This window comes from Syngnathus leptorhynchus, chromosome 5 (genome assembly GCF_054491065.1).
Source record: "Syngnathus leptorhynchus isolate UIUO chromosome 5, UIUO_Slep, whole genome shotgun sequence".
NCBI lineage: Eukaryota > Metazoa > Chordata > Actinopteri > Syngnathiformes > Syngnathidae > Syngnathus > Syngnathus leptorhynchus.
In genome coordinates, this window is record NC_141199.1 from 11,290,417 (window position 1) to 11,318,411 (window position 27,995).

General features: G+C 39.4%; 4 protein-coding genes across 9 annotated transcripts; 3 read left to right on the plus strand and 1 right to left on the minus strand.

The window, feature by feature from the left end:
• Positions 1–405: 405 nt before the first annotated feature.
• Positions 406–5,403, plus strand: bdh2 (3-hydroxybutyrate dehydrogenase, type 2). The gene is made up of 10 exons (XM_085912304.1): positions 406–539; positions 1,472–1,562; positions 2,377–2,455; positions 2,649–2,745; positions 3,431–3,539; positions 3,865–3,925; positions 4,068–4,181; positions 4,468–4,526; positions 4,608–4,700; positions 5,189–5,403. Exons 2-10 carry the CDS (start codon positions 1,491–1,493, stop codon positions 5,240–5,242), a joined length of 738 nt encoding a protein of 245 aa, XP_085768430.1. The 5' UTR covers positions 406–539; positions 1,472–1,490; the 3' UTR covers positions 5,243–5,403.
• Positions 5,404–6,126: 723 nt separating this feature from the next.
• On the plus strand, positions 6,127–12,377 carry LOC147056924 (sodium/hydrogen exchanger 9B2). Of its 6 annotated transcripts, none has more exons than XM_085912854.1 (13): positions 6,127–6,295; positions 6,551–6,825; positions 7,140–7,341; positions 7,441–7,611; positions 7,980–8,122; positions 8,372–8,499; positions 8,580–8,755; positions 9,257–9,363; positions 9,824–9,973; positions 10,086–10,194; positions 10,336–10,472; positions 10,545–10,767; positions 11,439–12,377. In XM_085912854.1, exons 2-13 carry the CDS (start codon positions 6,658–6,660, stop codon positions 11,498–11,500), a joined length of 1,776 nt encoding a protein of 591 aa, XP_085768980.1. In that variant the 5' UTR covers positions 6,127–6,295; positions 6,551–6,657; the 3' UTR covers positions 11,501–12,377. The 6 variants fall into 6 exon arrangements, with proteins under 6 accessions (XP_085768980.1, XP_085768986.1, XP_085768982.1 ...); XM_085912860.1 differs by having other exon boundaries at positions 10,545–10,728; XM_085912856.1 differs by having other exon boundaries at positions 6,131–6,295; positions 6,555–6,825.
• Positions 12,125–15,107, minus strand: cisd2 (CDGSH iron sulfur domain 2). The gene is made up of 3 exons (XM_085912861.1): positions 14,836–15,107; positions 13,771–13,985; positions 12,125–13,381 (listed from the first exon to the last, which is right to left on the minus strand). Exons 1-3 carry the CDS (start codon positions 14,936–14,938, stop codon positions 13,292–13,294), a joined length of 408 nt encoding a protein of 135 aa, XP_085768987.1. The 5' UTR covers positions 14,939–15,107; the 3' UTR covers positions 12,125–13,291.
• A 423-nt stretch (positions 15,108–15,530) lies between these two features.
• suclg1 (succinate-CoA ligase GDP/ADP-forming subunit alph) lies at positions 15,531–27,956 on the plus strand. Its single transcript, XM_085912850.1, has 9 exons — positions 15,531–15,694; positions 16,564–16,664; positions 18,388–18,504; positions 18,626–18,838; positions 19,137–19,194; positions 19,417–19,500; positions 21,236–21,387; positions 24,724–24,912; positions 27,573–27,956. The coding sequence occupies exons 1-9, from the start codon at positions 15,661–15,663 to the stop codon at positions 27,597–27,599; spliced, it is 975 nt and encodes a 324-aa protein (XP_085768976.1). The 5' UTR covers positions 15,531–15,660; the 3' UTR covers positions 27,600–27,956.
• Positions 27,957–27,995: the final 39 nt, after the last annotated feature.

The following is a 27,995-nucleotide window of genomic DNA, read 5'->3' on the forward strand; positions in this document are numbered from 1 at the left end:
CAGTTCGACTTCACTTTGATGGTTAATGCAGTTATTGCAATTTTGTTGTTCTATCACAGTAGATTGGTTTATTTATATTTCAAAAACCATTTACAAATGTGATTGCACTTTAGTTTACATATTTAAATGTTCAGATATTCAGATGTGATTGACAGTTTTTGCATGATTTGAATGAGGCAATTTCTCTCAAATATATTGTTATAATCATTTGTTTCAGATGTACTGCAAATATTTTCTATGTCAAAATTAAATTTGGTGTTCAAAAAGTATTTTTTCAAACTTGAGTCTTATAATCAGGGGTCGTTTTATATTCGGGCCATTACGGTAATAATGACACTAGAAATAGCGAGAGACAGACAGACAGGCAGACAGGCAGGCAGACAGACAGACAGACTGGTGGATTGACGCTCCTTGTTTTTTTTCAGATGACAGTACAAGTACATGCACTGGGAGTACTTCCGGGTTAATGGCCAATAGCAGCACGCTATAACAGGATCACGTGTCTACCGATCGGCTGCAAAATCGTTGGACCAGACAAGGTTAGTTTTCACCTCCATAACATCTAAAGTTGGTGTCCAAGTTGGCCACCTTTGAGTAACATGTTAGTAAACCTTGCAGTATATTGTTCTCAATGTGCCCATTTTAAGTTACCAATTGCCACATCACCAATCATTTTCTAAAAAAGTGTGATCATGTTACATCTTTCAAGTTGTTGAATGTTTAATTTGACAGCTTTTGACAGCGAAGAGGAAATAACAGATTTTAGTGTTTGCAGGCAAGTATATTGCCGTGCAGCACAGACTGTCATCCGGTTCGTACTTTGCTCTTTAATGTCTTGTTGGCTGCAGAGTCTATGGACACAAGTTTTCATGTCACATTAAATGCAAATTACTTTATATTTAAGTAGTGTTATACGTGCACAACCTAATGAATACCTTGTTTGACCACTATAAGTTTACTGCGTACTTTAAACGTGCAGTTCTGACTCACTGAATCTGTCTCGGTGATAAACAAATTACATGTGCATTTATTCATACATGGATTTGAACGCCTAATACTGAAAGAATACTAAAAAAACGGAGCAAAATACTATATAAATATAGCTAAAGCCTTGCCATCACACGTTTTCCCTTCGACTGGTACCATTTTGTTGTTGCATTGCAGAAAAGCCAAATAAAAAGAAAATGCTCGCTTAGCTGAAGTTAGAAATTCAGCAGGAGCCTTACATTATGCCACTTAAGAAGTATTTTCAGGTTCCCTGAACCTGAAGTTTTCAGGTTCCCTTTTACGTATTTATTTATTTATTTATTTATTTATTTATTTATTTATTTATTTATTTATTTATTTATTCATTCATTCATTCATTCATTCATTCATTCATTCAGCAGATCGCGAGACTGCTTTTTTGAAAAAAAAACCCCCAAAAAAACAGACTTATTGTGAGTTGTTCTGTGGTCTTGTTTTCATACAGCAACTGGAATCAGTGCACCATGGGTCGCTTGGATGGGAAAGTGATTGTGTTGTCAGCCGCTGCGCAGGGGATTGGACGTGCTGCTGCAATAGTAATGAGATTTATTAAGTATTTCCCACTGATATGTTCCACATTATTAGTGCAGAATGTTTATTGAATAGGCTGCTGTATGCCAGTCAACACTGTTTCTTGACTTGACTCGCATATTGCAATTGTATGCAAGCAACAAATATTAATGTTGTCCCATTATGTGGCATATTAAGTAAACCATTTTGCATGATGAAATGTCTGTGCAATAACAGTTTGTTTGTACGAATAACTGAACTGCAAGTGGCTTACATATTTCCCAACATTACACCAAGCCATTATTATATAACAATAACCGTTTTTGTTTCTGACATCTGTTTTATTACATGGCAGTGCTGTAAGAAAGTGTCATTCGCACTAAATATGTGTGCTCTTATGATCTTGGAGATGTTGCAAGAGGTCTCTTCACGTCACACGCGAAGAGTTTGAAATTGTTCTGATCAAAATTGGTCAATTCTATTGCGATACCATGATGTATGTGGGTGAGGTTTTGCTTGTGAGTATTTTGTGTGAAATGCATATTAAATGTGGCTTGGTCAGATTAGGGATCTGTTGAATATTTAAATTTGATCTTTGAAAGATGCTTTGATACAAGAGGGCCCTCTGCTGCTGTGAATAACACACTCAATTCAGTAACCTTGTGACTGTAGAAACTCAGCTATAGAATATCAATAAACACTCTGCCTTGATATCGTTCCTAAAGGGAAGTTGAGACATTTCCAACCTGTCTCTTGTGAAAACATGCAGTTCGGGATATTTTGATTTTTAGTATTTTTCCTTTATGTAGCTATTGTAACGGATTTGTTTGAAATTGCCAGGCCTTTGCAAAGGAGGGTGCTCAAGTCACAGCAACTGATATAAATGAGGAGAAGCTCAAGGAACTGGATGGGATTCAAGGTAGAGACTGGCTAATATCGCCACCTGCTGATAAAGTACTGTATTGCAATTTCAGCAATAGTGGTAATCCATACTGAGGTTTTATGAGATTTAGATATACAGTTCATCATTCATGCATCATTCCTGCAATTATTGGGTTGTAAAAATTCTTTATAAACTGATGAATCTTTCTGCATTTTCTCTTCCTGAGCAGGAATTAAGACCAAGGTGGTGGACGTGACCAAGAAAGACCAAGTAGAGGCCCTGGCCAAGGAACATGACCGCATAGATGTCCTGTTCAATGTTGCAGGGTAATCTATAATTTTTTAGCAACAGTAACAAAAAAATAGTCTTTAATAATATATTTGAATGAGCAACACTATCAGAAAATCTCAGTTCAAGGTTGTATGCTGTGTAAAACTGCACTACATCTTAGCACGAGGTGTTTTGTGTTCTAATATTTTCCCCTTGCCCTCTCAACTTGTGAGATGTTGTAAGTCTAAGTGTAGCGCTTATAAACAATATAAGAGTGAAGTTATGCCATAAGATTTTTTTCAGTCTTCTTCAATTTTGACCAATGGCGATGATCCTCAGCACATACAGATGAGCAGCTATTTGTTTTCACATTCACACCTTAAGAACAATCTTGACTCAGTTCATATACACTAAATAACCATAGCTTTGTTTGTGCAGCCATCATCCTAGTTTACTTATGTACCCATCTCCCACTTTACTACATATCGAAAATCCCTCCACCTCAAGGTTTAACCTTTCCTTAACCTTTGCTAAATCTCCTTAGCAAAGGTCATACTGTCACGTGAGAAGCACAGTAAGATGTAGTATAAGATGCAAGGAGATCATTTGGACAGATGGATATTTTTTTATATAGCATTTTATGTTATGAGTCTTTAATGGCTACAGCTTTTTTTTTTAATCATATACTTAGAATATGGACATTATTTTTATTCTTTTTAAATGTATGTGTTGTCAATTTAGGTTTGTGCACCACGGCTCCATCTTGGACTGTGAAGAGGCCGACTGGGATTTTACCATGGATGTGAACGTCCGGAGCATGTACCTAATGTGTAGAGCTTTCTTGCCAAAGGTGACCCTTGCCCTCTTCACTAAATGCCTAATCCATTTGATCCTGTTCCATTGCAGCTGTAAATTGACTGACGTATGCTTATTTATTTAGTTACCCCCCCCGAACAGCTCCCCTTTGTCCGCTGAGATAAGCTTTACTCTGATCCCGTGTCATGATGGGCAGTGTCTGCTCAATCGCTAATCCGCATTAATAGAGTAAAGTGAAATTGGAAATTGACTTTTGATTCCTAATAAAATCTACCAACACCGAACCATTTCTAATTTTCCATGATACTATATTATTCTAAAGTTTGATTTCATCATCCCTATGAACTTTCTCATTGCAGATGTTGGCGAGAAAGTCTGGAAACATCATAAACATGGCTTCCGTTGCATCAAGCATAAAAGGTGAAGCAGTCTTGAGGATCCACTTGTGTCTCAAATGCTTATTTAAAGGGACATTAAGGCACTGTTGTATGACCATGTTAATCCTCTTATGCTAGACAGCAGCTTTGTGGGCAAGCGTGTGACATATGTTTCCTTGACACAGGTGTGGTCAACCGATGTGTGTATAGCACCTCCAAGGCGGCTGTGATTGGCCTCACCAAATCCATAGCCGCCGATTTCATTGAGCGAGGCATTCGCTGTAATTGTGTTTGTCCTGGTAAGTCAAGAACATTCAGTAAATCACACCAAAAAACATGACAGTTCCTAGGCTATAGTAATACCATTAATAGTGGAAATTGCAATGGTACTGTAATACAGAGTGTAACTGTGAAGTTTTTGGGCATACTTTATATCTGTTGCATGAATGAGGCTTTCACAGCTTGTCTAATCAAAATGATGTAATTTCTCACAATCATTCAGTTCTATATTATATGCAAATGAAATTAGTAATCAGGAAGAAAAAATGTGCTTCTTGAAGCTCTGTGAGCTAAATGTTTCATCAGGTACTGTTGATACTCCATCACTGAGGGGTCGGATCCAAGCTCAACCTGACCCAGAAAAGGTTCTAGTGGTATTTATTTATTTGTATTTTTGTTGTCTTGGTAATATTCTGATGTGGATACATGCTGTCAACCCTTTATAGGCTTATAAGGATTTCATGGCACGGCAGAAAACAGGCAGGATGTGCACAGCCGAAGAGGTGGCATACCTGTGTGTCTACCTGGCCTCAGATGAGGTGAGTATAAAATGGATATTTGCAGCTTTGGTAGTTGACTTGACATTGAACTGAATACAGTTCAGGGCCAGTTTGAGAAACTTTATCACCATCATATTGCTTCAACACTGAAACGACATACAATTTACGTTATTCATGGCAAGTTTCTCAAAAGAATATCTGTTCTTGACAATCCACGCAGCAGAAGGCCTCCTACAACCTTCAGTGAGGGGGTGAAAAAACCTCTGGAAGTCTGTATCCACACTGGCTTTGCGTGAACACCCGCTGTAGGACTTTGTAACTTTCATCGTTGTTGGTTGTAGCAAGCCTTCCACTGTCTGGAATGCAATAACTGCAAAGACTAAGAAGTTAATGGCGCCACTACGTGTGAGCAAATGGTATGAAAAATAATAATAAGAAACTTTTGGGATAAATATGTTATTGAATTTCATAAATATGTGGATGTCTATAGATATAATGTGTGTGTTTGTGTGCGTACTCCTCCACAGTCAGCCTATGTGACTGGCACAGAGCAAATCATCGATGGAGGTTGGAGACTTTGAAGAGCATTAAGCAAGCTTCTCTTCTAATGATGGGATGCTTCTTGAAGATTAGTGGATTAACTATGTTATCCCATTTTGATTATATTGATTGATTCTGTGGAAAAATATTTGCACCTGTGCCTTGACAAATGACTGATGAATAAACTCAATTCAAACAACTACCCATTTCGACTGATCTTTGTGTAAGACTTGTGCTGGGCACGAAAATATGGCTCAGTGTATGTAAATGTGATGGTGTCCAAAAGAATGTTCTAATATAATAACTATACAACAACATGTTGTGTAGGAAATGTGTGCATTTCACCTCCCCCACCCAACCTTACACCAACGCCACACTGTACATCACTAATCCCTCTTATTACCATTTCCCTACCGGCCAATCTGCTCGAAAGGCTGCCAATGCCAGTTTTCAAGCTTTGACCATGTTTGCGCTGTGAGGTAAGTGTTTACTTCCACATTTAATTGATCATATTCTTGATCTTCTTCAGAGATCAGATTCTCTGTTCAATGTCAGCATCCATTATCGGACAGGTTACTCGAAACGCACCTATTTCAAGAGTCAGATATTTTGCTGAAAAATATGCTTTAATCGTGCATTCATGTTTTAATCTGTAATATGTGCGCTTTTAAAGGTCTGCGTCCAATGCGGTTATTTTAGTTCGATACATAACTTGCCTGCTTGATACATCAATGTTTCGTGAACAGCTAATACGCCAATTCGTTGTTCATGTTGCTAAAATCACGGCGACAGTACTGTTGTAACACTGTACTGTTACAGAAAAGTATTAATATGGCAATTACAAACCGAAAGCATGAAGGATCGAAACACACGAGTAAACCAGGAGGCGTGGATTCACGCAAATTGTGCGAAATTACTACACCCATGTCGATGACGTAGTAGTAGCAACCCATTCATGCATTTTACAAAGTTAGCTAGCTCCTAGCATAGGCTGCCTGGATGTAACGAGAAATAAGAGTGGGGGGCACACTTTGAAAGGAACATCCACGTTCACCTACTTCTTCTACTGCTAGTCGCGCCATATGGCCAAGCATGTAAGCATCGATTAGTGTGGTCTGTTGACAATATTGGATTAACCAAATGCTGTTGCCTGCCACCAGCTAGTGGTTGACAAAACATTGTAGTATGTGATGCTTGAGGGTGGGTTCTCATTCTACTACACGTGTTTTAAAAAATAAATATTCTCATTTACCTGTAGTGCTAAAATCAGCAGTGATGACGTAGAAATGCAAAATGCAAAATGTCCAGTAGTAGACATTGATTTGTTATCATTTTTGTTGGAATCCAAGACAGAGGTGGAAGACATACAAGTACTGGTACTGCCCCATCTATGGCCAGCAACTCCACCCCTCAGTTGAATGTTCTTTGACAGAAGAGTGGAGCAGATATTCTGTAGATGATTACCATGGAGGACACCCGGTCCAAACCTGCTACTCCGGAGCCTAATCTCGCACCCAGTCCCGCACCAAGTCCTGCACCCAGTCCGGCACCAAGTCCTGCACCAAGTCCCACTCCAAGTCCACTTCTTGACAGAATCCCATTGCCGTCAGGAAACCATGTGGAGGTATTCTTAACTTTTATTCTTTATTTAACTGCAATGTCTAATTCTAAAAACAAATGATAATTAATTGAGTTATCTACTGCACCAATGTGTTCAGGCTATTCTTCTGCTTGTACTTGTTTTTTTGCAACATTGACTCAAGTCACAGCCACATTCATAGTGATAGAAAGTTTGATAAAGGAGAAACTTGTGTACTCTGCTGTGGAAAAGCATTTTGATGGTCTAATTCGACATTTACAATCATTGTGTTACTATTTTCTTCAATTAAAATATGAACATTGTTTCGTTCTATCTATGCTTTGTGTCTCTCTTCCCAGCATCTTAATGTGAACCAGATCCAGGTAGTGGTACGACGTTGTTCCAGTCCAAATGTCACAGAGGAAACGACCTATTTTCTTCCTCGTACTCCTGTGGTGGATGCTGGCACCAACACAGAACCACCACTTGTTTGCTGCCCCTTGCTTCACAGATTTTGCCCTTGTCCTCCAAGAGGCCTTGTGGCCTCTGTCATTACAAAAGGTAAAACCACAAGGAGGATCCCTTTAGCCCCACCCATGTCAATGATAATGGATGATATTTTTTATTTTTCCTAACTCTATTGTTTTGTGTCTTCCCCAGTCCTCTTGGCTGCGGTGCTCTTCGGAGTGGTGTGGTCCGTCACAGAGGATGAATGTCTTCCAGGTGGTAACCTGTTTGGCATTACGGTGCTTTTTATCTGCGCAGTCATTGGTGGCAAACTGGTGGCTCTGATCCGCCTGCCCAGGCTTCCACCTTTGCCTCCACTTCTTGGTAGGACATCCTTAAAACAAAAAATTCCATCGATATTACATTATTTATTTTATTTACATTAATTAGAAAATATTTTTATCTTCTTGCAAAATGTAAATCTGTCTCATCTTGTTTTATGATGCTTTACTATCCTGGGTTTACTTTATGGCAATTGCACTTACTTATGGCATAAAGAGATTCGAGATTGACTGGTCAAACAGTTCTGGTTTTCCAGTATGCTGTTGTAATAGTTACTACTTATTTGTCCAAATTTGAAGTAAAAGCAAAACCTTTTTAAGTGAATAAGAATGTGTCCCATCTGAGACTGAAACTAAACTTGAACACCGTGGGAGGATCAAATGATCAACAATATCTCTTTCCTGTTGCAGGTATGCTGCTTATGGGTTTCATGCTGAGAAATATCCCAGTAATAACAGACGGTGTGTACATTAACTTCAGGTGGTCCGCCTCTCTCAGGAACATTGCGCTGGCGGTCATCTTGGCCAGAGCCGGTCTGGGTTTGGATCCCTCGGTAAGCAATTGTATTATTTTAGTATCGTAACACTGATTAGGTTTCAGAGATACAGAAAAAAACTGTTCATGTTTTACTCCTGCACCCTTAAACGGCATGTAGGCTGGAATATTATGACATTCTAATTAGTTTATTCGTATTCTACATTCAATGTACTGGTATATATTTCTCATTGATCATCATCATGAGTTTTTGTCATTATTAAAAAAAAAAAAAATCATATACTCTTTGGAATGTGTTTTTCCCCAGGCTCTGAGGAAGCTCAAGTCTGTGTGTTTGCGTGTGGCAGTGGGGCCGTGCATTATTGAGACCTGCACCGTAGCTCTGGTCTCCCACTTCCTCATGGGTTTACCGTGGGTGTGGGGCTTCATCCTCGGGTAAACTTATTCCCCCTCTCTGTCTGTAACTGCTCAACGCAATATGAATGCATCCATTCAATGGGGTCATCTCTTTGCAGCTTTGTGCTTGGTGCTGTGTCGCCAGCAGTGGTGGTGCCCTCCATGTTGCTTCTGCAGAAGGACGGTTACGGCGTGGAGCAGGGCATCCCCACTGTGTTGATGGCAGCGGGCAGCTTTGACGACATTCTCGCCATAACAGGATTCACGACATGCTTGGGTGTTGCTTTTGCTACAGGTAAGGGAGTGAAGCACACTACAAACTTTTAAGTGTAGCTCAGGTCACCACTTGGATACATAGTAAATATATCCCAGTAGTGCTTGCAATTCTTTTGAAAAGTGCTGACTTTTAAGGTAGAATTTTTGAGCTGTCACAAATTAGAACTTTCCAATCTTACAGAAGACTTTGTATAATTAAGAAAAACAAATATTTGCGTGAATGTAGGAAACTCAGCAAGGAGTTTTGACAGTACAAGCAATGGACAATGAAATTCTCTGTGTAACAATTTTAGGGCATTGAAAGTGCTCTGAAACAACTTTCACTTGACTTTTAAAAAGAGTTTTTATCAATATTTATAACATTTCTTTTTGATAGGATGTAGTTTTTTTTTTTTTTTATTGTCCGTTGTTAATACTTTACTGCCAAAGTAGGATTGATAATTCTTAAAACACATAAAAACAGCCTATTTTTTCTGCCAAAATATAATCTTTGATTTTGTGTAAATTGTGCTCCTTATAGGTTCCACATGGTACAACATCTTGAGAGGTGTGCTGGAGGTAGCCGGTGGCTTGCTTGCTGGGATCCTTCTTGGTTTCCTCATCCAGTACTTTCCCAGTCTCGACCAGGTAGACGTTAAGCATCTTGCACTTAGTAGGTCACTCTCCATTGTTGAGTCTAAAAGTTGAACCACATGGTATTGACCCAAGGCTGTTGCTGAGGGCTTGCAAAGACTGAGCTTCTGATCACAGCTCCCCACTGGTGCTTGAGTCTTGAAAATTCAGTTTTGATTAAAAGTTTGAAAAGCAGGACAAAAGGAGGCAATAGAACACATGATTCTAACCATCAAAAAATATGCGTCCCCCCCCCCCCCCTTTTACACTTCTACTATCCATCCTTTTTCAAAACATGCTTATACGTTTAGCAAAATACAGAGGATCAACTATAATCATCAGTGCGTGTGTATTTTTTTTTTTATAAATGGTGCTTCCCTTCAGTTGTGCAATTTTGGAAACACTCCAATGAACCATAAAGCACTCCAACTAACCTTAAAACTATGTATTGACTGGCTGTGATTTGTCCTTTCAGAAACACTTGGTGATGAAGCGATCCTTCCTGGTGCTCGGCCTGTCTGTCTTTGCTGTGTTTGGCAGCGGTGTGGCTGGATTTCCTGGTTCTGGTGGCCTCTGCACTCTAGTACTGGCATTTCTTGCTGGTCTGGGATGGGGTACAGAAAAGGTCACTTTGTTTGAAGCTTTTAGCATTTTACTGACACTCATGTTTTTCCTTCTCAGCTGCATGCATGTCAGAGACAACAGTCATTAACATCACGTTCTGTGTGTCTGTTAAGGCACGCGTGGAGGAAGTGGTGGGCTGGGCATGGGACGTTTTTCAGCCACTTCTCTTTGGCTTAATCGGAGCAGAGATTAGAGTTTCGGAGTTGGAGGCACACACAGTTGGTGAGCGTACCTAAAGAATCACTGACTAATAATAATTGTTTTTTTTTGTATGTGATTATATTTATTACTGATTTTGATGTGCTGGTAAAGCTTGACAATTGATCTTGAAATAATGAATGTTGTATGTCTTTTCTTGGGCAGGTCTGGGTATTGCTTCTCTGGTTATTGCACTGCTGGTTCGTCTACTTTTCACCTACGTTTGCGTGTTGTTCGCCGGCTTTAACATTCGAGAAAAGCTTTTCATTGCTCTGGCTTGGATGCCCAAAGCCACAGTGCAGGTATTGTCTCTTTGAAAAAAATAAAAACAACATTCATTCAGACTAAAGGTGAACTGATTTTCAAATCACCAGGCAGCCATTGGCTCGACAGCTTTGGACATGGCCAGGACAAGACAGGACAAGCAGATGCAGAAGTACGGCATGGACGTACTCACTGTGGCTGTGCTTTCCATCCTTCTCACCGCACCAGTCGGAGCCCTTATCATAGGCCTGTGTGGCCCATGCTTGCTGCAGAAACCAAAGATTTCATCCTGTGGTGAGCGAGTCAAACCGAATTTATCAGCTTTTTTCTTAGGTAGGTAAAAGTATCTGGTCATGGATCAACTAAAGCCAACTTAGATTTTACCACACATGCTTCCTAGTTGTGAAGTAGTGAGTAAATGTAACAGGAATGTAGCTTGGCTATCCTTTCTTAATAGACCACTCAGCCAGTAAATAAATCCTGCAATAACTCCTCTAACATTCCATAGAAAAAGTTGGCCTGCCTATTACACGATAGGTTAAAAAAAAGTCTGAATAGATGAATCCTCATGCAGAAAATCACAGGGGAACACTGTACTCAAAATATTGTAGTGTACAGTGATGTGTAGGTAATAACAATTTTTAAAAGTTAATGATAGCCCAAAAGTAGTATAAGCTTTCAAAACTGCATCAAAAATAGGATAAGCTTGCAGCCAATATTTTTGTGTTTAGCACATTCTTTTAAAAATGTTTTGTATGTAGCGCATATCCTTTCACAAGGTTATCAGCGTCGATAAGCCCAAAAGCTCAAGGGTACAACTAAAATAAGAACTTATTGAAATCGATGCAAATCAAGGTTAGGGTTACTGTTGAAATGTGTTCAGTACACAAACACACAATTCACAGAGCACATGAGGTTTTCTGGAATCCACTTTAGGAAGAAGTAGTAATGGCAGAATAAAATGTTTGCAACCGACGCCTGTGCCGCCTGTGCATCTTCTCCAGGCACTGCGGCAGGTGGCGATGAGGACAATGACACGCCGGTCACCTATGAAAGTACTCTCTGACATCTTCAGTCTCAATGCAAGCAATGGGATGTTGAATCAAAAATGTTTTGTCTGCAACTGCTGAAACACTATCAGATTGTTCATTATTAGGGAAGTCTTCAATGTAAACATCTATTTCTGTATTTTAATTCTTTATTCAAGTCAAGTTTTAATTTGAAACAAAATAACCGGAATGACATGTTGGATATGTCAGCTCTCCTTTAGCCACCGAGTGGCTTGCTTTGTCTTGCTGTCTCCGGACAGCTCCTGCTGTTTCCTCTCCAGCTGGAGCACACACGTGAATGACATTTTATTTATAGGCACTGGTGATTTCCAGGCCACAAACAAATGATCCACATCTGAGCATGTGAATGGTCCCGCAGTGTACGAGAGTCAAAATGTTCATAATAATTGAATGAAATAGTTTTATGAATGTTTTCCATTTTTTAATGATTGTGGTTATTCCTATTTGTTAAAATAAGCGAATCTATTACTAATGATTACAAGTCGCCTATGCAGTGACTAAATTGTGAATTAGTATAGCATTTAAAACATGAGTTTATATTTTACACTTAAATTTTAAGTATCATTTGTTACCAAAATGTGTAAAAACTCAGAAAGTGTATATACAAAAATTCAAGTATTTCCTTTTGCTTTGAAATTGAGGCTGAATCATAATCACAAAATCAGCTTTTGTTAGTTATTTTTATCATGTTTTGTTCCTTGCATTTCTTTAAAAAAAAGTATGCAGTGTAATTTAAGGCATTTAAAGAGAATACATTTATTTATATTGTGTGATACTTTGTGTGCAGTATTAGAATATTTATTAATTATATATGGAATTCAGAATTAGTTTTTTACGGAACATAATGTAATAAATGTGTTTTCCCACAGTGAATCTCTTGCCAAGTTGTTCAGTTTTGCCATTAATTAGTATGCACCATTTATCAGTATTGTTGTCCAACAAAGTGAGTGACCTTACAGATGAACATTAACAAAGTTTTGACAAACCTTCTCATTCAGTCAAAAGTGTGTCCAAACCTTTGACTGATACTGTATTAACAAACTATCATTTAGCATAGAACATTACTGTACAAATACATATCCATGCTCTGTATACATGGGAATTAATCATATATCAACATATTTGCAAAAATAATGGCCGGTCGAATTATTCCAGATGGGAGTGAAGTATTTACAGACATTGTTTTATTGTGCAGTGCAAGAAAAGAAACAGATTGAAAACGTTTCGGTCACTCACATGTGCCTCAATAAGGCTTTATACGTAATATTCGACAGCAACGCTGATACAACTCGACTGTGCATTGGATTGAAATGATTGGGTAAATTCACCGGGAGCATCAGAAAAGTTGCAAGCAATACACATTATGTGTTAACTTGTGCTTGAGTGTTTTATGTTGTCCATCTATCCATTTTCTGATCTGGCTATCCTCACAAGGGATGTGGGCATACTGGAGTAAATTCCAACAGTTTTAGGGAGAAAAATGAGCTAGACCCAAAACTGGTCACTAGCAAATCGTGGGGCACAAACAGACGCGTAACCTACATGCACACAGTCAAACATTCAAACAATAGTCTCAAATAAACCTACCATACATTTTTTGGAAAATCCAATTTACCAATATCGAGCAGCTGAAACAACAGAAAAAGTTATCGTTTCTTTGTCGACATAGGGACGACTTCAAATGATGACTGCAATACACTACATTTTCACCTGTAAGTGCAAAACAAAAAAACCAATGACAGAGTGTAAATGAACAATGGAAGTATTGGAGGAGAGGGGAATCTCTATTATAGGATTTTCTTCTTGAGTATTAGTGGTCCCACGTTGTCCCCGGTCAGCTCGTTGTGCTTTAAGTGTGACTTGTCACAAACAGGAAACTAAAAAGAGGAAATGCATTCATGTTATTATCAAGCTTCCCAACCACTTTAAAACCTAGATACATATACTGTAGACATCCAACCATCTATCAATCCACCAATTTTCTATACTACATTCATTTGGATCGTGGGGAGCTGGGGAACATTCTAACGAACTGTGAGGGGAAAAAAAAACTGGCTCACTCCACCTTGGATAAGTTGTCAGTTAATCGCCCAAAGGCATACAGAGACAGAAAAACCATTCACACTCATACAAAGTATCAGTGAGTGGGAGCTGAGAACCTATTGCACTGTCAGTTACTACGATGATGACACATTTAGATGAAAATGTTAAAAAAAATAAAGAACCTGTAGAGACACTTCCTGACAAGATTGCAACATTGACTTACAGTTTTGGAGCGCCAACAGCGACAGTAGCACACATTTGCACGGTAAAGGTCTTCAATGTCTATTTCATTGACCACTTTGGGGTTCTCCTTTTGAATCTTCAGGTTGATCAGACAGTCTCTCTGCTTCTTCTTCTTGGGAAAGAAGGGCCGAATGGTCATGTAGCCTAGTAGAGCCAAGATGCCCAGCAGAGGCAGCAACCGCAGCCATTCGGACACTAAGGACACAGGGATGTACACAATTGATATATACTCAATTTTAAGTTGATTCCGCAAACCGTTACTGTTGTTTTTCTACATTGCAATAATTGTTGATGCTAGTTACTCAAAACATGCATTATTGCTAAAACAACAAATGAACAAATCACTTTATTCAGTGGAGTAATCGAACGACATTTCCTTTTCAAAGTGACATTGACAAATGTAGACTCTGGAACAGTATGTAATTTCTTTGGGTGAGAATTTGCCTAAGTCAATATTTTCTTTACTTTAGTGTTCTTTGCAATACGAGACGAACATTTTCAAAGGAACAATTGCACCCACTGCTCTTAATACCCTACAATCGAAATTGTCTTTCTCTGACACTGCATTCCCAGCGTGATGGTTGTGCTTTATGCCTGTTTTGCATCATATATAAAAACCTAGCAGGTCAAAAACCACACCGAACATGGAAATGATGGGAGTGACCATTCTACAATGTACAGTAAAGCAAATGAATGAAAGAACTGCCACCAAAATGCACACAAACCATGCCGTGCTTAAAAAGAATGCAAGTAACGCAAATTATGTAATGTCGCATTACACAATTGACCGTTACGTCAAAATGACGTTCTACAAATGCGAACTACTATTGAACTGAAAAAAAATCCAAGTTGCATGTAACACTTTTTGGACTTTCACGGTGCTCCACTATTTGGTCGGCTTGTAAATTGACATTCATTGATCGACTCGTTAGATTTGTATATATGTGTACGTACAGTAACAGTTAGGGGCTTGGAGCTACAAAGTGTCCACAGAGTCAAAAAGCAATCAAGCAGGAGTACTGTATGACAGCAATTGTTTATTCACCTGTCAACCTTACAAATCCGCCGATCGTCTCCGGAAGAGGAAGCTTCTTCAGATATGCTGGGAGTTGAATTTTTATTATCCTGGAAATAGTTTCTAAAACCATCTTGAAATTCTTAGTGCAGCAGCTTTCGAGTTTGACTTGAATAGTTACACTTCGTTTGTGACTGTGCGTTATTTTCTCAGTAGAATCACTTACCGGTACGTAATTATTGTGCTACAATATTTGTGAGAAGCGAAAACGAACGTAAAGGTCGTCGGGAATATGCCTAGAATGATTCGCGCAACCAATCATCACCGGAGGAGTTGGTGCATTTTCATTGGATATGAGTATGAGGGCGGGGCAAAGAGATTACTCCATGAACATCGGAAATTTTACCTTCAAAACAGAACACATCTTTGGTGGTGTTGGCGGTCCGGACCCCTTATGCAATCTTATTTACCCAAAATATGAAATTGTGTGCTACCCATTATGCTTTTCCACGCACGGCGTGACAAGATGTCAAACCCAATTCGTGACCTCCAGTGTTAGAATTGCCATTGTCATGTAACACTACAACACCCACACTGCACCAGCTATACGAAGAAGCCGATTCTATGCCTGATTATATATTTTATTTGTTTTGTGATGCCCTCTTAGTCCATAAGGAGTCCCAGAAAAATACCCCAAAGCCCGTGCAAGTATAATGCTTTATATATAAATCCCAAGAACAAAGGTATTTGTTCACATCAATCGACTTGTTGTACTTTAAAACTGGGATATTTGTGGGCACCTAATATCCGTGCTTTGGGTCCCGAACCTCTGGTGTCATTGGCGAATGACCGAAAATGTCCCACTGCAGGTTATTTGGCAAGCTGCTTTGTAAGTATTAAGCATTAGGCATTCCTCAAATTGTTTTTGTTTTTGTTATTACTGCAGAACTCTGTTTGGGGTGTTGTGTCTTAGCTCTTTTCGTTTGATGTTCTATTTTACTTTTGCTACAGGGGCACATAGTGATCTGACAGTTAGCATGGTAGCAGGCAGGTTAGCGTCTTTAATTGAGTGTAAAGGCACTGGACGCCAACTAGCTCTTTGAAACTGCAGTTGCGAAATCACAGGCCGGGTTCGATTTTTAACTGTGACCTTGGTTTGTTTTTATTTTTTATGCAATACACACTGTACACTTGCACTACTGTTGTACACATATACATTATGCATATATCATTTGTGTGTGTGTGTGTACCGTGTAGCACATTTGATCTTAAAGTGGATGCAATTGCTTTTGGAAGCCTGCTTTCTGAATTTGTGACCGCTACATTCACGCCCTCATTGCCTGTTCGAGTTTGCAAACTGTACTTTGCACATTGTCAATGACAAGTTGAGTGTCTGTGGTGCAATAGACCAAAGTTCACTCGTGCTTGCTGATTTTACACGCCTGACTGACTGCCTGACATGTCAGTTAGGGTTTGATTGTTTTCATGACTCTGATGTTAGCCCACATTTATATTATAAATATCCTCTCATGACACACTCGCACAACATCGTTCTTGTTTACATATGCAGACATTGGTTTGATTTTAAACCAGTTAATCCAGTCCAGTCAGTTGTATATCATGTTAGCTTTAACTAACCACAATTGGCACGGTTTCTTAAAACACCATGCTGAATTTCCCCTATGAAAATAATCAGGGAAGTTGTTGCAAATTGCAAACGACCTGTTGCAATTAGATTTTTCTTTTGTCTCGGTTCAGTGCAGCAAAGTGGCGTCAGGCACTGCTATACAGGATCCAGACAGAACCTCTACATCACAAAGAACACGAAGGTCATCTGTCAAGGTTTCACAGGAAAGCAGGTTTGTTTTCTTTTTTTTTTTTAACTTGTTTGCCATTCAAACAGTGTTTGCACCACTCATTGTCATATTTTCCCAGTTCTTTATCTTTAATGATGTCTGTGCTAATGGAACTAAGTGCAAATCTTTTGAATGTACAGTAGTAAAATGAAATATCAATCACTTTTTGAAATGAACTTTTTTAAGCGAATATCTTCTTAAACATGCAATAGGATTTTTGCGCATAATGCTGTGATTTTATGATCAATTCATTGAGTCACACTTATTTCAGCAATACTTATAAAATGGTACATTTCTGTTCTCTCTGCATTTCTCTGCAGCTAGTTGTCATGAACTTCTTTATTTTGCTTTAGAGAACCTCCGCCTTATCTCTCCAAATTGAACATGTACTAAGGAGCAAGCCACAAGTCCTTAATTGTGTCCTTGTTCCAATCTATAAAAACAACTTGGACAAAAACTCAATTGATACACTGGACATGTGTGTTCAAGGAGAATAACAGAGCCTGACAAATGTATTTGACAACCCAGAAACATGAATCTTTGTCGATTTACATCCCCCTTTGTGCTTGGCCACATGCCATTTTTCTCCACCATTTTGCCCTCAACATAATAAAATGGTTCCGGTGAACACTTCAGGTAATTAGAAAAGGATGTGAAATGAAGCCAGGGGTATTGAGAATACATTTTGTCTTCTAGCTTGATAAGCAAGCCATTCTTCAATTTTATTGTCCCATTTGCAGTAATAATGATGGTAAGGGGAAAAAAACAGCAAAGGTAGCAGAGAGGAGGAGTGTATTACATTCGAATGGAACTGATAATTCATTGTTTCTAATTTCTCTCAATAACACAGTTGTAAATTGTAATCTGTACTGGAAAATGATTCACTTATCCTCTTATACACTCTGACCCTTTGCCACATTACATTGTCTCAGCATCGCCGGTGCTAATTAACATGCAACTAATTGATTGGATTTGTTCAGCTGAAAATCAGTTTTGTCTGCTTTGATAAACTAATTAACAATGGCAAGAAGAAAATACATCTCAAAAGTGATTGGGCAGCCTCTAATGTTTATTTTCACCATTAAAAACGGTCAAGTTTTATTTTTAAAAGACATTTGAGCTTCAGATCAAAAGAAGACAATGAGACAAAAGTTCAGAAGTCCATCTTTTATTTTATGGTATTCACACCTTGATGTGTTGAGCAACTCGGGACCAAGTACCTTTTTGTTTGAAGCCACCCACTTGTCAAGTGAGCGTTTTCCGGATGACCGGGCTGCAAATACCAGCATGGTGACTATCAAACAAAAAGGCTCATTTGTTTTTTTCCCTAAAAGATTGATTGAAATCTGAAAATATGTTTTTTTGTGGAATGGAATTTGGTTTAGACCATAAAGCCAAGCTTTATGGTTACAGTGCGTATCATAACAGAAGAATAATTTTATATTTTGTACATTTTGCCATCATTCTTTCCCTCTGTTCAGGGAAGTGCCGAAGCTGCACCCATGTCATTATTTTTCTGCTGAGGCAGTTTTCTTTCTTTCTTATTGAGCATTTGTACCATCATCCCTGCCATAAAAAAACATTTTAATTCTCTGTTTTGTATCCTTTGACGTAGCCCCGGTGAAAGTTGCCGGATGACACATTTTGTCTCTTGATTTCCCTGCAGTGAGTTCTCCTCATCTCACACTCATTCACACACCGACTTTTCTATCTCTGTCTCACCTAGGGGACATTTCACAGTCAACAGTCTCTTGACTATGGATCGCAGTTAGTCGGAGGTGTGTCTCCTGGCAAGGGAGGCAAAACTCATCTTAACCTGCCTGTCTTCAACTCCGTCAAGGAGGTGAATTTGTTCATAGGTTGTACATATGTGTTTGCACTCATTTTTCAAAATAGACATTAGATGGCAGTGTTTAACAGTTTCACAGTTGCCAATTTTAATCCACTTTTATTTCTTACTTCAGGCGAAGGAAGGCACAGGAGCCGATGCCACCGTGATATATGTGCCCCCTCCGTTTGCTGCAGCTGCCATCATCGAGGCCATTGATGCTGAGATTCCCCTGGTGGTGTGCATCACTGAGGGCATCCCCCAACAGGACATGGTGAAAGTGAAACACAGACTCCTGCGCCAGAGCACCACTCGCCTCATCGGGCCCAACTGCCCGGGAGTCATTAATGTAAGCACATGAATATGTATTGTATTGGCTTTTCTCTGTTACTGTTCACAAGGCTTCGAAATGAAATGCATTGGCCGGTGAAAAGGAACACAAAAGAGTTTGTAGATTATTTGTATGGATTTATTCAGTGCAAACTCAACAGAGACCACCTAATTGGATGCTTTGCCGAATCTTTCATGATTTGAGCTACACGAGGGAGTGACTTTGACACTACAAAAGGTTGAGCGAAAACTGCGTGTTCTGTCTTTTGTTCTGTTTTTTCTTTCAAATGTTTGTGATTTCAACTGTTTATTTTTAGCCTGGAGAGTGCAAGATAGGAATCATGCCTGGCCACATTCACAAAAAAGGAAGGATTGGTGAGTTTTCCACAGTTGTATTTATTTAGAATTGAGTCAAGTCTAATGAAATCAAATGTTGTTGAACCCATCCCTGCATTTAAATTCAACCCTAATCAGACATCCGTTTCATACTTAATTAGCTATAATTACCAAAGTTGATTCCGTTGATGATTCATCTGCCTCCTCCCCCCCAAAAAAAACAACATATTAACATCCTAAAATCTTTGTCCTTTTTATCAGGTATTGTTTCTAGATCAGGCACCCTGACATATGAGGCCGTGCACCAAACTACACAGGTCGGCCTTGGCCAATCCCTCTGCATCGGTAAGCTCAGTGTTGTTTGCCACCCTGCATTAATGTTGAACCAAAAGGCCATCATTTATGCTACAAAATATTCTTTTAATACTCTGCTGTTCCCACGTTGATGAAATATGCTGATGTGTTTTTCCAAATTACCCCACTGTGCTGTGAAATTAATTATTACTAAGTCAGTCATGAACAATTCCATATTGTCACATCGGGGAGACAGTTCTTAATGTTTGCGCGCTCTGAATATTATGTAGATCGTTTGAGTGTGTCAGTGTCAATTGTTCATAATGGCAAGCGCGGTCACTTCTTCACAACACAACTATTAAGAACATTTGTTATTTCACACAAACAAACTCCTGGCCAATTTATCTCCCAACCAATAACAGAGGTCAAGTCTGACCCCCAAAATAACACAAAAGCAACTTGGGTTCATTAAGATTTTGACATTTTAATTATAGCGTGTCCTCCAGTCTGACTTCATAAAAGCCGCTGCTGCAATGGAGTTTAATGCCGTCGAGTTTATTAAAGTGGTTTATTGGTGGGACTGCGACAGAGTCTTTTAAAGTCCGATTCTGACCTGCGGGGCTGCAGCAAATTACCGTTGGTGCAATGTCTAATATCACCGTCATCTGTTTTTGCTGTGAACGTGTTTCTCTTTGATTATTATTCATAACTTTTTCTTCTTCTAAAAATGTGTGGGTATTTTTTTTTTAATGATCCACAGATCTTTCTTCATGTTGGCCTCTGAAGGCAGGGCTTCTGGAGGTGTAATCATGCAGTGGACATAGAATTAGAAAGCGCTTTATGTCTCTAATGTCCGTGGCAATCTTTTTAGGAAACATTAAAGATAAAGTGTGGTGGAACAAATTTAGACAAAAAGTCCTGTTAACTTTTCTCTGAGCTACTGGAAAGCTGCAGTTGAATATCTGTTTTTCCAACCAATCGCTGGGATAGCCTCCCGCACGCCCGCGACCGCCGTGGGGACAAGTGGTACGCATAATGGATGGATGGATTTGGATTTATGAGGACTACAGGGTTTGCTACAGGGTTTCTCTTTTCATATCCTTTTGTAGTTCATTAATATGCAACTGCTCCCCCGCATTTCAGATTTTTGTCTTACTGAAAGGGTTTGCCCTACTTAATAAGCACCCAGTCCAAGTCTTCAACTCTCAACATTTAGCTCTGAAAGGGGCGGATGATTCCGTCAGTGATATGGCAAAGAACCCATTGGATGGTTCTTGTTCTTGTAGACAGTAACCACGCAAAATGTGGTGCAAATGTTATGGAATCCAAGTGCAATATAGGGAACCTTTTTAGAGTTTGTCATCTTCTGTCCAAATTGAAATAAAAAGTACTGTAGTGTGCAAAAGGTAAGGAGGTCTCATTACTTTGGGAAGTCGTTAAACGTAAGAGTCAGGGCACCGCCTGATGAAGCAGAATAAAGAAATACACTCGAGATAAAGAATACACAAAAATCACTCTCAAAGTAAATCCATCTATTAATATTTCGTTTGCTCACCAGAAGCAATTCCGGCTGCGCTGAATTGTTTTCACAAATCCCCAATGAGGAGCCATGAAAGAGCCCGCCGCCGCTGCTGTGATGATCAGACTGTATGAGGCTTAAAGTTGGCTTCGTCTGATTTGCATTCCCTTTTCAGGCTGTGCTGTTATGTGGTCCTCAAATATTCACGTGGATGCTCCTGAGAGTGTCGTGGGTACACAACACACATTTGCTTTGTCTCCTGCAAAGGTATTGGCGGGGATCCGTTCAACGGTACAAACTTCATAGATTGCCTGGAGGTGTTCCTGCAGGATCCCAAGACAGAGGGCATAATCTTAATTGGGGAGATTGGAGGCAACGCAGAGGAGAATGCAGCAGACTATCTTAAACAACACAACTCGGTAAGGAACGCCTAGTTATTTACTTAACTTTCTCCAAACCTCCTTTCACAGTGTCTCAATATATGGTATCATCATATCAAAGTTTTCAGTACAGCCTGACTCAAGAACACAATAGAATCTCTGGTAGTCTTTCTTCTTGATCAGTGCTTCAGGCCTCCCTCTTTTTCTCTGCAAAGTTTGCGTTTAACCTGATGAAGAATGACGGATGGGCGTTTGAGTGTTCTACTCGTGGGGCATGTTCCGTAAATCTACCGTCTTGGCGAGCAACACGTCCTTTGTGACGATACAATGCGGCGAGATGATTCGCTTGTGCGGCAAGAAACCGTAATTGACATTTTTAAATCCAGGCAAGACCTGCACTTTTGCTACTTACCGCGTGTGCGTGTTTTGTTTCTGTTTTCCCCTTTGTGTGTTTATGGTGCGCTGAAGCTGAGAAATTGATTTGATTTACCCTCAGTAACTCTAATGCATGCAAATCTCCTGCAAGCGTCTCAGGAGAATAAGTTCTCTCTCGCTCGCTTTCTACAAATAAGCGCGAACAGCAACCACCACAGCCCGTCACCCAAAGTGTTGACAGTGTGGCACAGTTCAAATGAAGCAAGCAAGAGAGTAGGTAACGTGGCCTGCACTGAAAGTTGAATAGGTAGAACACGACAGAGAAAGTGTCGTACCTAACAATTTAGGATGTTACACGGTGCGGTGTTTATTGAAGTCAATATGGTCGTGCGCGTCGGAGCTCATTTTATCATCCCATATCGCCAGAGTAGCAAGGCGGTAGGAGGTAGAAGTAATTTGGGGAAAGGAGGCGACACTCCTCGACTTCCTCATTGAATGGCAACGTCTACTAAAGATAATGTCACGTCATCGCCGATCGTAATTAATGAGTCATCTACTATCACCACAAAAGTCCAAGTTATGCTTCATGAGCATTTAATTATTCTACAGTCACTGCAAATCACTGACCTAAATAGATGAAGCAATATATTATTTGTAATGCTGTAAATAATAAAATACAGCATTTTTATAACCAAATTAGATATCTTTTAATTTCTCTTGACAGCAACCAAAGTGTATCTTGAACTCATTTTTTTTTTTTTCACAAGATCACAATGTTTATATTCTGAGGATGAATTACAAAATATTTTTTAGGGCATTTAAATCTCAGAATTCTGCTCCAGCACTACAAAATGCAGACTGCATGATGTGCCAAATTATCAATATTTGTGACTCATAGTTTTGTATCACGTTGGGAGGAGCAAAGGTTTGTTATACTACGTCGATTTTGAATGGCTGGAGTCAGAGTTAATCTGTCAATACCATAATTGTGTAAAATCCAAGAAAACAACCTTGTAACCCCCTCTTGGTTTTGTCAGATTTTATAATGCAGGGTCTATTTCAAGGTTCACTGGGTATCAATTTCCGCCGTGATTGCCATCATAATATGGTATTAAAAGTCACTTGTATCAAAGTTCTGCTCAGCATTGCTTTTGGTTTTGTGGGATTCTTGAATCCAGAAATAAGGTCTTACACAGGATAATCGCATGATCATTTGCTTGAGTATCTTTCGCCTAAGCTTCCATGAAGGTTTAGTGAAATTTCATCCATCCCATTTCAGCTTCATGACTTTTCGCCCAGCTTGTCTCCCTCAAGCTTACATAAACCCTTTTGTTATTTTTGGGGAAACAACACCGCATAGTAATGTGAGCCGCTCAAAGACCGAGCTAGATCAATGCCAAACTCCCAATGTGGATGCAACCATGTCAGTATTTCATCAGGTCACATTTGTGGTATTAGCCTCACTTTTTAATCTTGTTTATTGAATAAACCACCCTGCTAAACTGATCTGCTGACTTCAGTATTGTCGCTACGGCACTCCTCTCTAAAATGAATGAACTCTTGGTGTCTGGGATAGCACATTAACAGAGAAAATAAATCATGTCATACATAAAATTTTGTTCACAATGGGCTTTGAAAGAAAATGCAAGCGTTGTCTTTTGTGACAAGATGCTCGCCTCTATACACAATATTCTCACTCCCGCCTATTCATGAATTATTTGCCATCTGTGTGTCATCATGTTCATTAGACAATGTATTGTAGTACTTCCTCATTGCTTCAATCCTCGAAACAAATGTTTCCAATTTGAACGTCTGGGGAAAAAAGTGGGAAGAATGACAACCACAGGAGTCTCTAATGATGCAGTTGTGCTCTGATACTACAGTTGAACAATATTCTTATCTCGATAAGAACATAGATATTTATTGCAAAATCAACGTTATAGATTTTCTTTCCACTCTCAACTGCACGTACAACTCAGCCAGTTGCATATATCATTTTTGGATACAAACACAGGATCTAAATCACAGCACATGATGAAACCCAGAATACAGGTGAGCCATGATGGTCATTGCCTGAGCCCTTTGACACTGCTGACATTTTCAGTCGATAGCGTGTGGCATTAAAAGGCAAGATGGCTGCCCATGGCCTAATTTGTTTTTCACAAATGCAATATTGTTAAGAATACCATATTTTGACCAGTAGGGACACATAGAACATATTGTAAAGAACATTTGTGACTCTAATAGAGAGCTGCAGTAAAATGTTTGATTACTTTTTTTATGTCACTGACTTCCAGTGACCTCTAATCTGCTCTAATTTTCCACACCCCACCTTTTCAATATTAAACAAATACAAAATCTGACCTTGAGTGCCTACAAATTTAGATGTTAGACTGTATTTTTGTATTTGTTTTAAGGATAATTTGAAGTGCTATATTAGTACTCTGTCCCTCTTCCCAGTTATGACGTTATTGCGACGGATGAAATATTAGCGCTGCTCACCTTGGAAATGATCTAAACTGTTGAGCGCCATATCCATCAAGGAGCAAACAGTGTAGACAGACAGGCGCTGAGCTAATCAGTGGCTGCATGACTAATTAGCATCTCCGAAATGAGATGATTTGAGATGGCAGGCGCCTTGGCCCCTATCTGGTCATCCACCAACCCATGCAATTAAACTGCTTGATTGACCCTTTGTTTTAATAATGCAGGCTGAGACAGAGACGGCTGCTTGGATATGACTCTTATCGCCAGGGCTCTGTAATGAGAGGACATGGGTTGTTTAATTTGTAATGCATAAATAAAATGCAGGTGCAGAAAACAAATCGCCGTGATTTATGCACACTCCCTCTCCTATATTTCTTTCTGTCTCGCCTATGAGTACGCCATTAGGATGCTTTTCTAAAGGCCTCGCACTTGGAAACGGGATGATTATCCTCTTTAGCGAGTCTTTTCACCTCTTTTGCTTTTCCTTATTTTTCACTTGGCTGATGTGTCCAGGGTGCGAACGCCAAGCCCGTGGTGTCCTTCATAGCTGGGCTTACTGCCCCTCCCGGGCGTAGGATGGGTCATGCCGGTGCTATCATCGCTGGCGGAAAAGGAGGCGCCAAAGAGAAAATCGCTGCCCTGCAGTCGGCTGGAGTTGTGGTCAGCATGTCCCCCGCCCAGCTGGGCAGCACTATGTTCAAGGTGAGTCTTTCCTTTCAATGGACTCCATGAGCAATTAAATACATACTGATGAAGTTCTTTTTGTCAGAGGACTAAAAAATTAGGGTGCATCTTAAAATTCATTCAAAAGTAATTAAAGGAGACATAGCAGGTCTTGTGGGTAGCGGTTATATTTACGTGTTATTTTTATATATTGTCACCCTTAATTTAATTTCATGGGTAGAATTGTATAGCTGTTCGACTAAGGATGTAAAGTGGTGAGTATAATGAGAAGATTTAGGTCAAACAAAAGTTACCAATGACTTTGGCCATTATCTTAGTAAGGTGAGCAATACAGTTAAAAAAAAAAAAAAAAAAAGAACTCAAAAGATTGACGTACCCAAATAAAAGCCAAATCATGCAAAAATTCTCTTGATTACATGTATTAGGGACTCACACTACAGTATCATCTAATAGTGGATAGTATGAGCTGGAACTTTTAATCTGCCATAAAGTAGTTTAGAATCTAATATATGCACATTTGACAGTGGGTGAGTTAAGGCTACTGTGTCTTTATTTCAGCACATCTCAACAGAATCGCTGTTAAAAGGTTATATAAAAAGTGGAATGCATGTATTACACTCATTCGTCATCTTATACTTTCATTACCACTGCCGGCTCTTCTGAATTGCGGATATTGATTTACACGCACCCCCCTCCCCTAAGTTTAATTCATAATCATTGAGTGTAATTGTGAAAAACACGCAACGTGGTTGCACATTTTGCCCCCTCCACCTCTATTCCCATCCTTCATACGTCCCTGTTAATATTCAAGACGGCTGTACTGGAAATGGTTAAGAGATGCAAGGAGACTCTATGCCTTGAGTATGGGTCCTGTTTGTGTTGTGTGAAAACCATTGTCCCACAGCAGTCCCTAAAAACAAGATATCAATGTAAACATACAATGAGGCACACGTCATATTACATTACTAGGAAACCTAGAAACGTATGCTGTGTAATGCAAGGTTGTTAGTAAAATCATCTATAATTTGCAAACAACCACAAACGACATTTATCATAGAGAGAAAAACGTGCACGGGCACGTTTTCAGCTTTTCCGTGGCTCAGTGGTAATATTGCCATTCTCAAATATATAGAGTCCATATTTATCTGAATTAGAAAACGTATACTGTATAGACAGGGACAGACCAGAATCGTATTTCTCAATGCAACTTTCATACCATGAATAGTGTAATTTTGGATTATGGATTTGTGGAAGATCATTTTCTATTGCACACTCGACTTTCATGAAAGCATCAAGAAAAAAAATTACATGACTTCAATCAAAAATTAATTAAAGGTTTACATGTGGGATTTTAATTTGTGCAGGAGTAGCAGTAATTTAGATGTTTGCCTAAAACTCCAAATTTATACACGTCACTTGAATATTTCCCAAGCTGTTTGTGGATGACACAGTTTGAAACTAATTCAAATGTGCAATATTTAATGTGATAGCCGCTGGAATTAGTCATGCCTCTGGTGCAGGAAGGTGATATCAGGAAAGTTGTTTATCTGACAACTTTATTAACATGCAAGAATAATTACAACCTTCTTAACTTTTGTTTACAAACTCCTACACGGACTCCTGCTCAATTCAATTTTTGCTTTACGAAATTTCGTCTGATGCCGTCACACTTTCTGGCACAGTTGGTCCAGCTTGCCGTTGCTCTCCTTTAAATGTGTTTCACTTCTTTCCTGACATGTTTTCTTGTTCTCAATGCTGTTTCAATAAAAGGCATCGTCTGGCGTCACTTTGTGAGTGGCATCCTCCATCCCCTCAATTTTTGACACCTTTACTTGTCAGGTGCCGCTCTCCTGTCAAAGCCGCCACCCACCCAGCCCGTTTCACAAACACTGTGAATATACGCCTTGAAAGCATCTGCGCATTACAACCCTCTCTTACTTTTCTCTCATTCCCTCTTTTTCATGCCATTATACAGTTATTTCTTGAATAGCCTCATCCCAAATGACTTGGCCCTGCTGACTCCCTGTTAAAGCAGCTGCTTGCCCAACTCCCATGTTGACCCAGCAAAAGGTTTCTTAATTCATTTGCCCATTCCCAGAACAACAAGAGGCTTTAAAGGCTTTGAAGGCATTGGAAACGTTCACCCAATGCCTCCTCAGGGTGGCAGTATACCTTTAAGTATCTCTCAGCCTTATTGGAATGAGCCAGTCCTTGTGTGTTCTGTGGACTTGATAAATGGCATTTGCATTCAGTTACCGCCCCAGATCCCATGCAATAGAGGTTTCCAAGGGAAGGGCATCTTCTACCAGTCTGCTTTTTGTGCAAGATCTCTAAAATATTTGTTTAAAAAAAAAAAAAGTCACCGGGTCTGATTTTGTAAATAAAGCAATTGTAGGCTCAAGTCTATCAGATGATTGGCTGTGCGAGCTGTCCCGATCAATCACAGAATATGAGTACTTTTCATGGACTGCAGCGACTTGATGGTGAACCGGCAGGCGCATGTGGTCCACTCTAGGGAAAATAGAAACATACTCTCTCCTGCTGTCGCAGCCAGTTTCTCTCTTTTCAAAAGAGCTATGAGATATCAACACAAATAAATAATTCCCTTCTGTCTGTCTGTCTGTCTGTTTGTCTCACTTTATTCCCCGTTGCTTTTCTCCTTCCTCTCTCGTCTTTAGGAGTTTGAGAAGAGGAAGATGCTGTGAGCAGTTTGAGCAGACGTGTGACTTCCAAGATGAACAACCTGATTCTGGATATGCAGATGCCCTCATTGTCTAACCCTGATTATGTCAGCCACCATAAGCACATATTCTGTGTTTATATTGTAATTCTGTTCAACTTGCACACAATGAAAGAAAAAAAAGTGTCTTGCTGGTATTTAAAAGAAGTCCATTATACACCATGTCAAAGCTTTGCAGATTTTACCTTGCTCCACTTCATGTTAAAAGCCGAGTAAAGACTGCCATTGTAACTTTAGGTTGACTTCATCTGTTATTGTAAGAAGTGTATTCCATCATTTGTAAATGGCTGCCCATCTGAATAAGATCTATTTCTCATCATCATGCCGCGTCTTTTTTTTTTATGTGAAAAATTAATGCTAC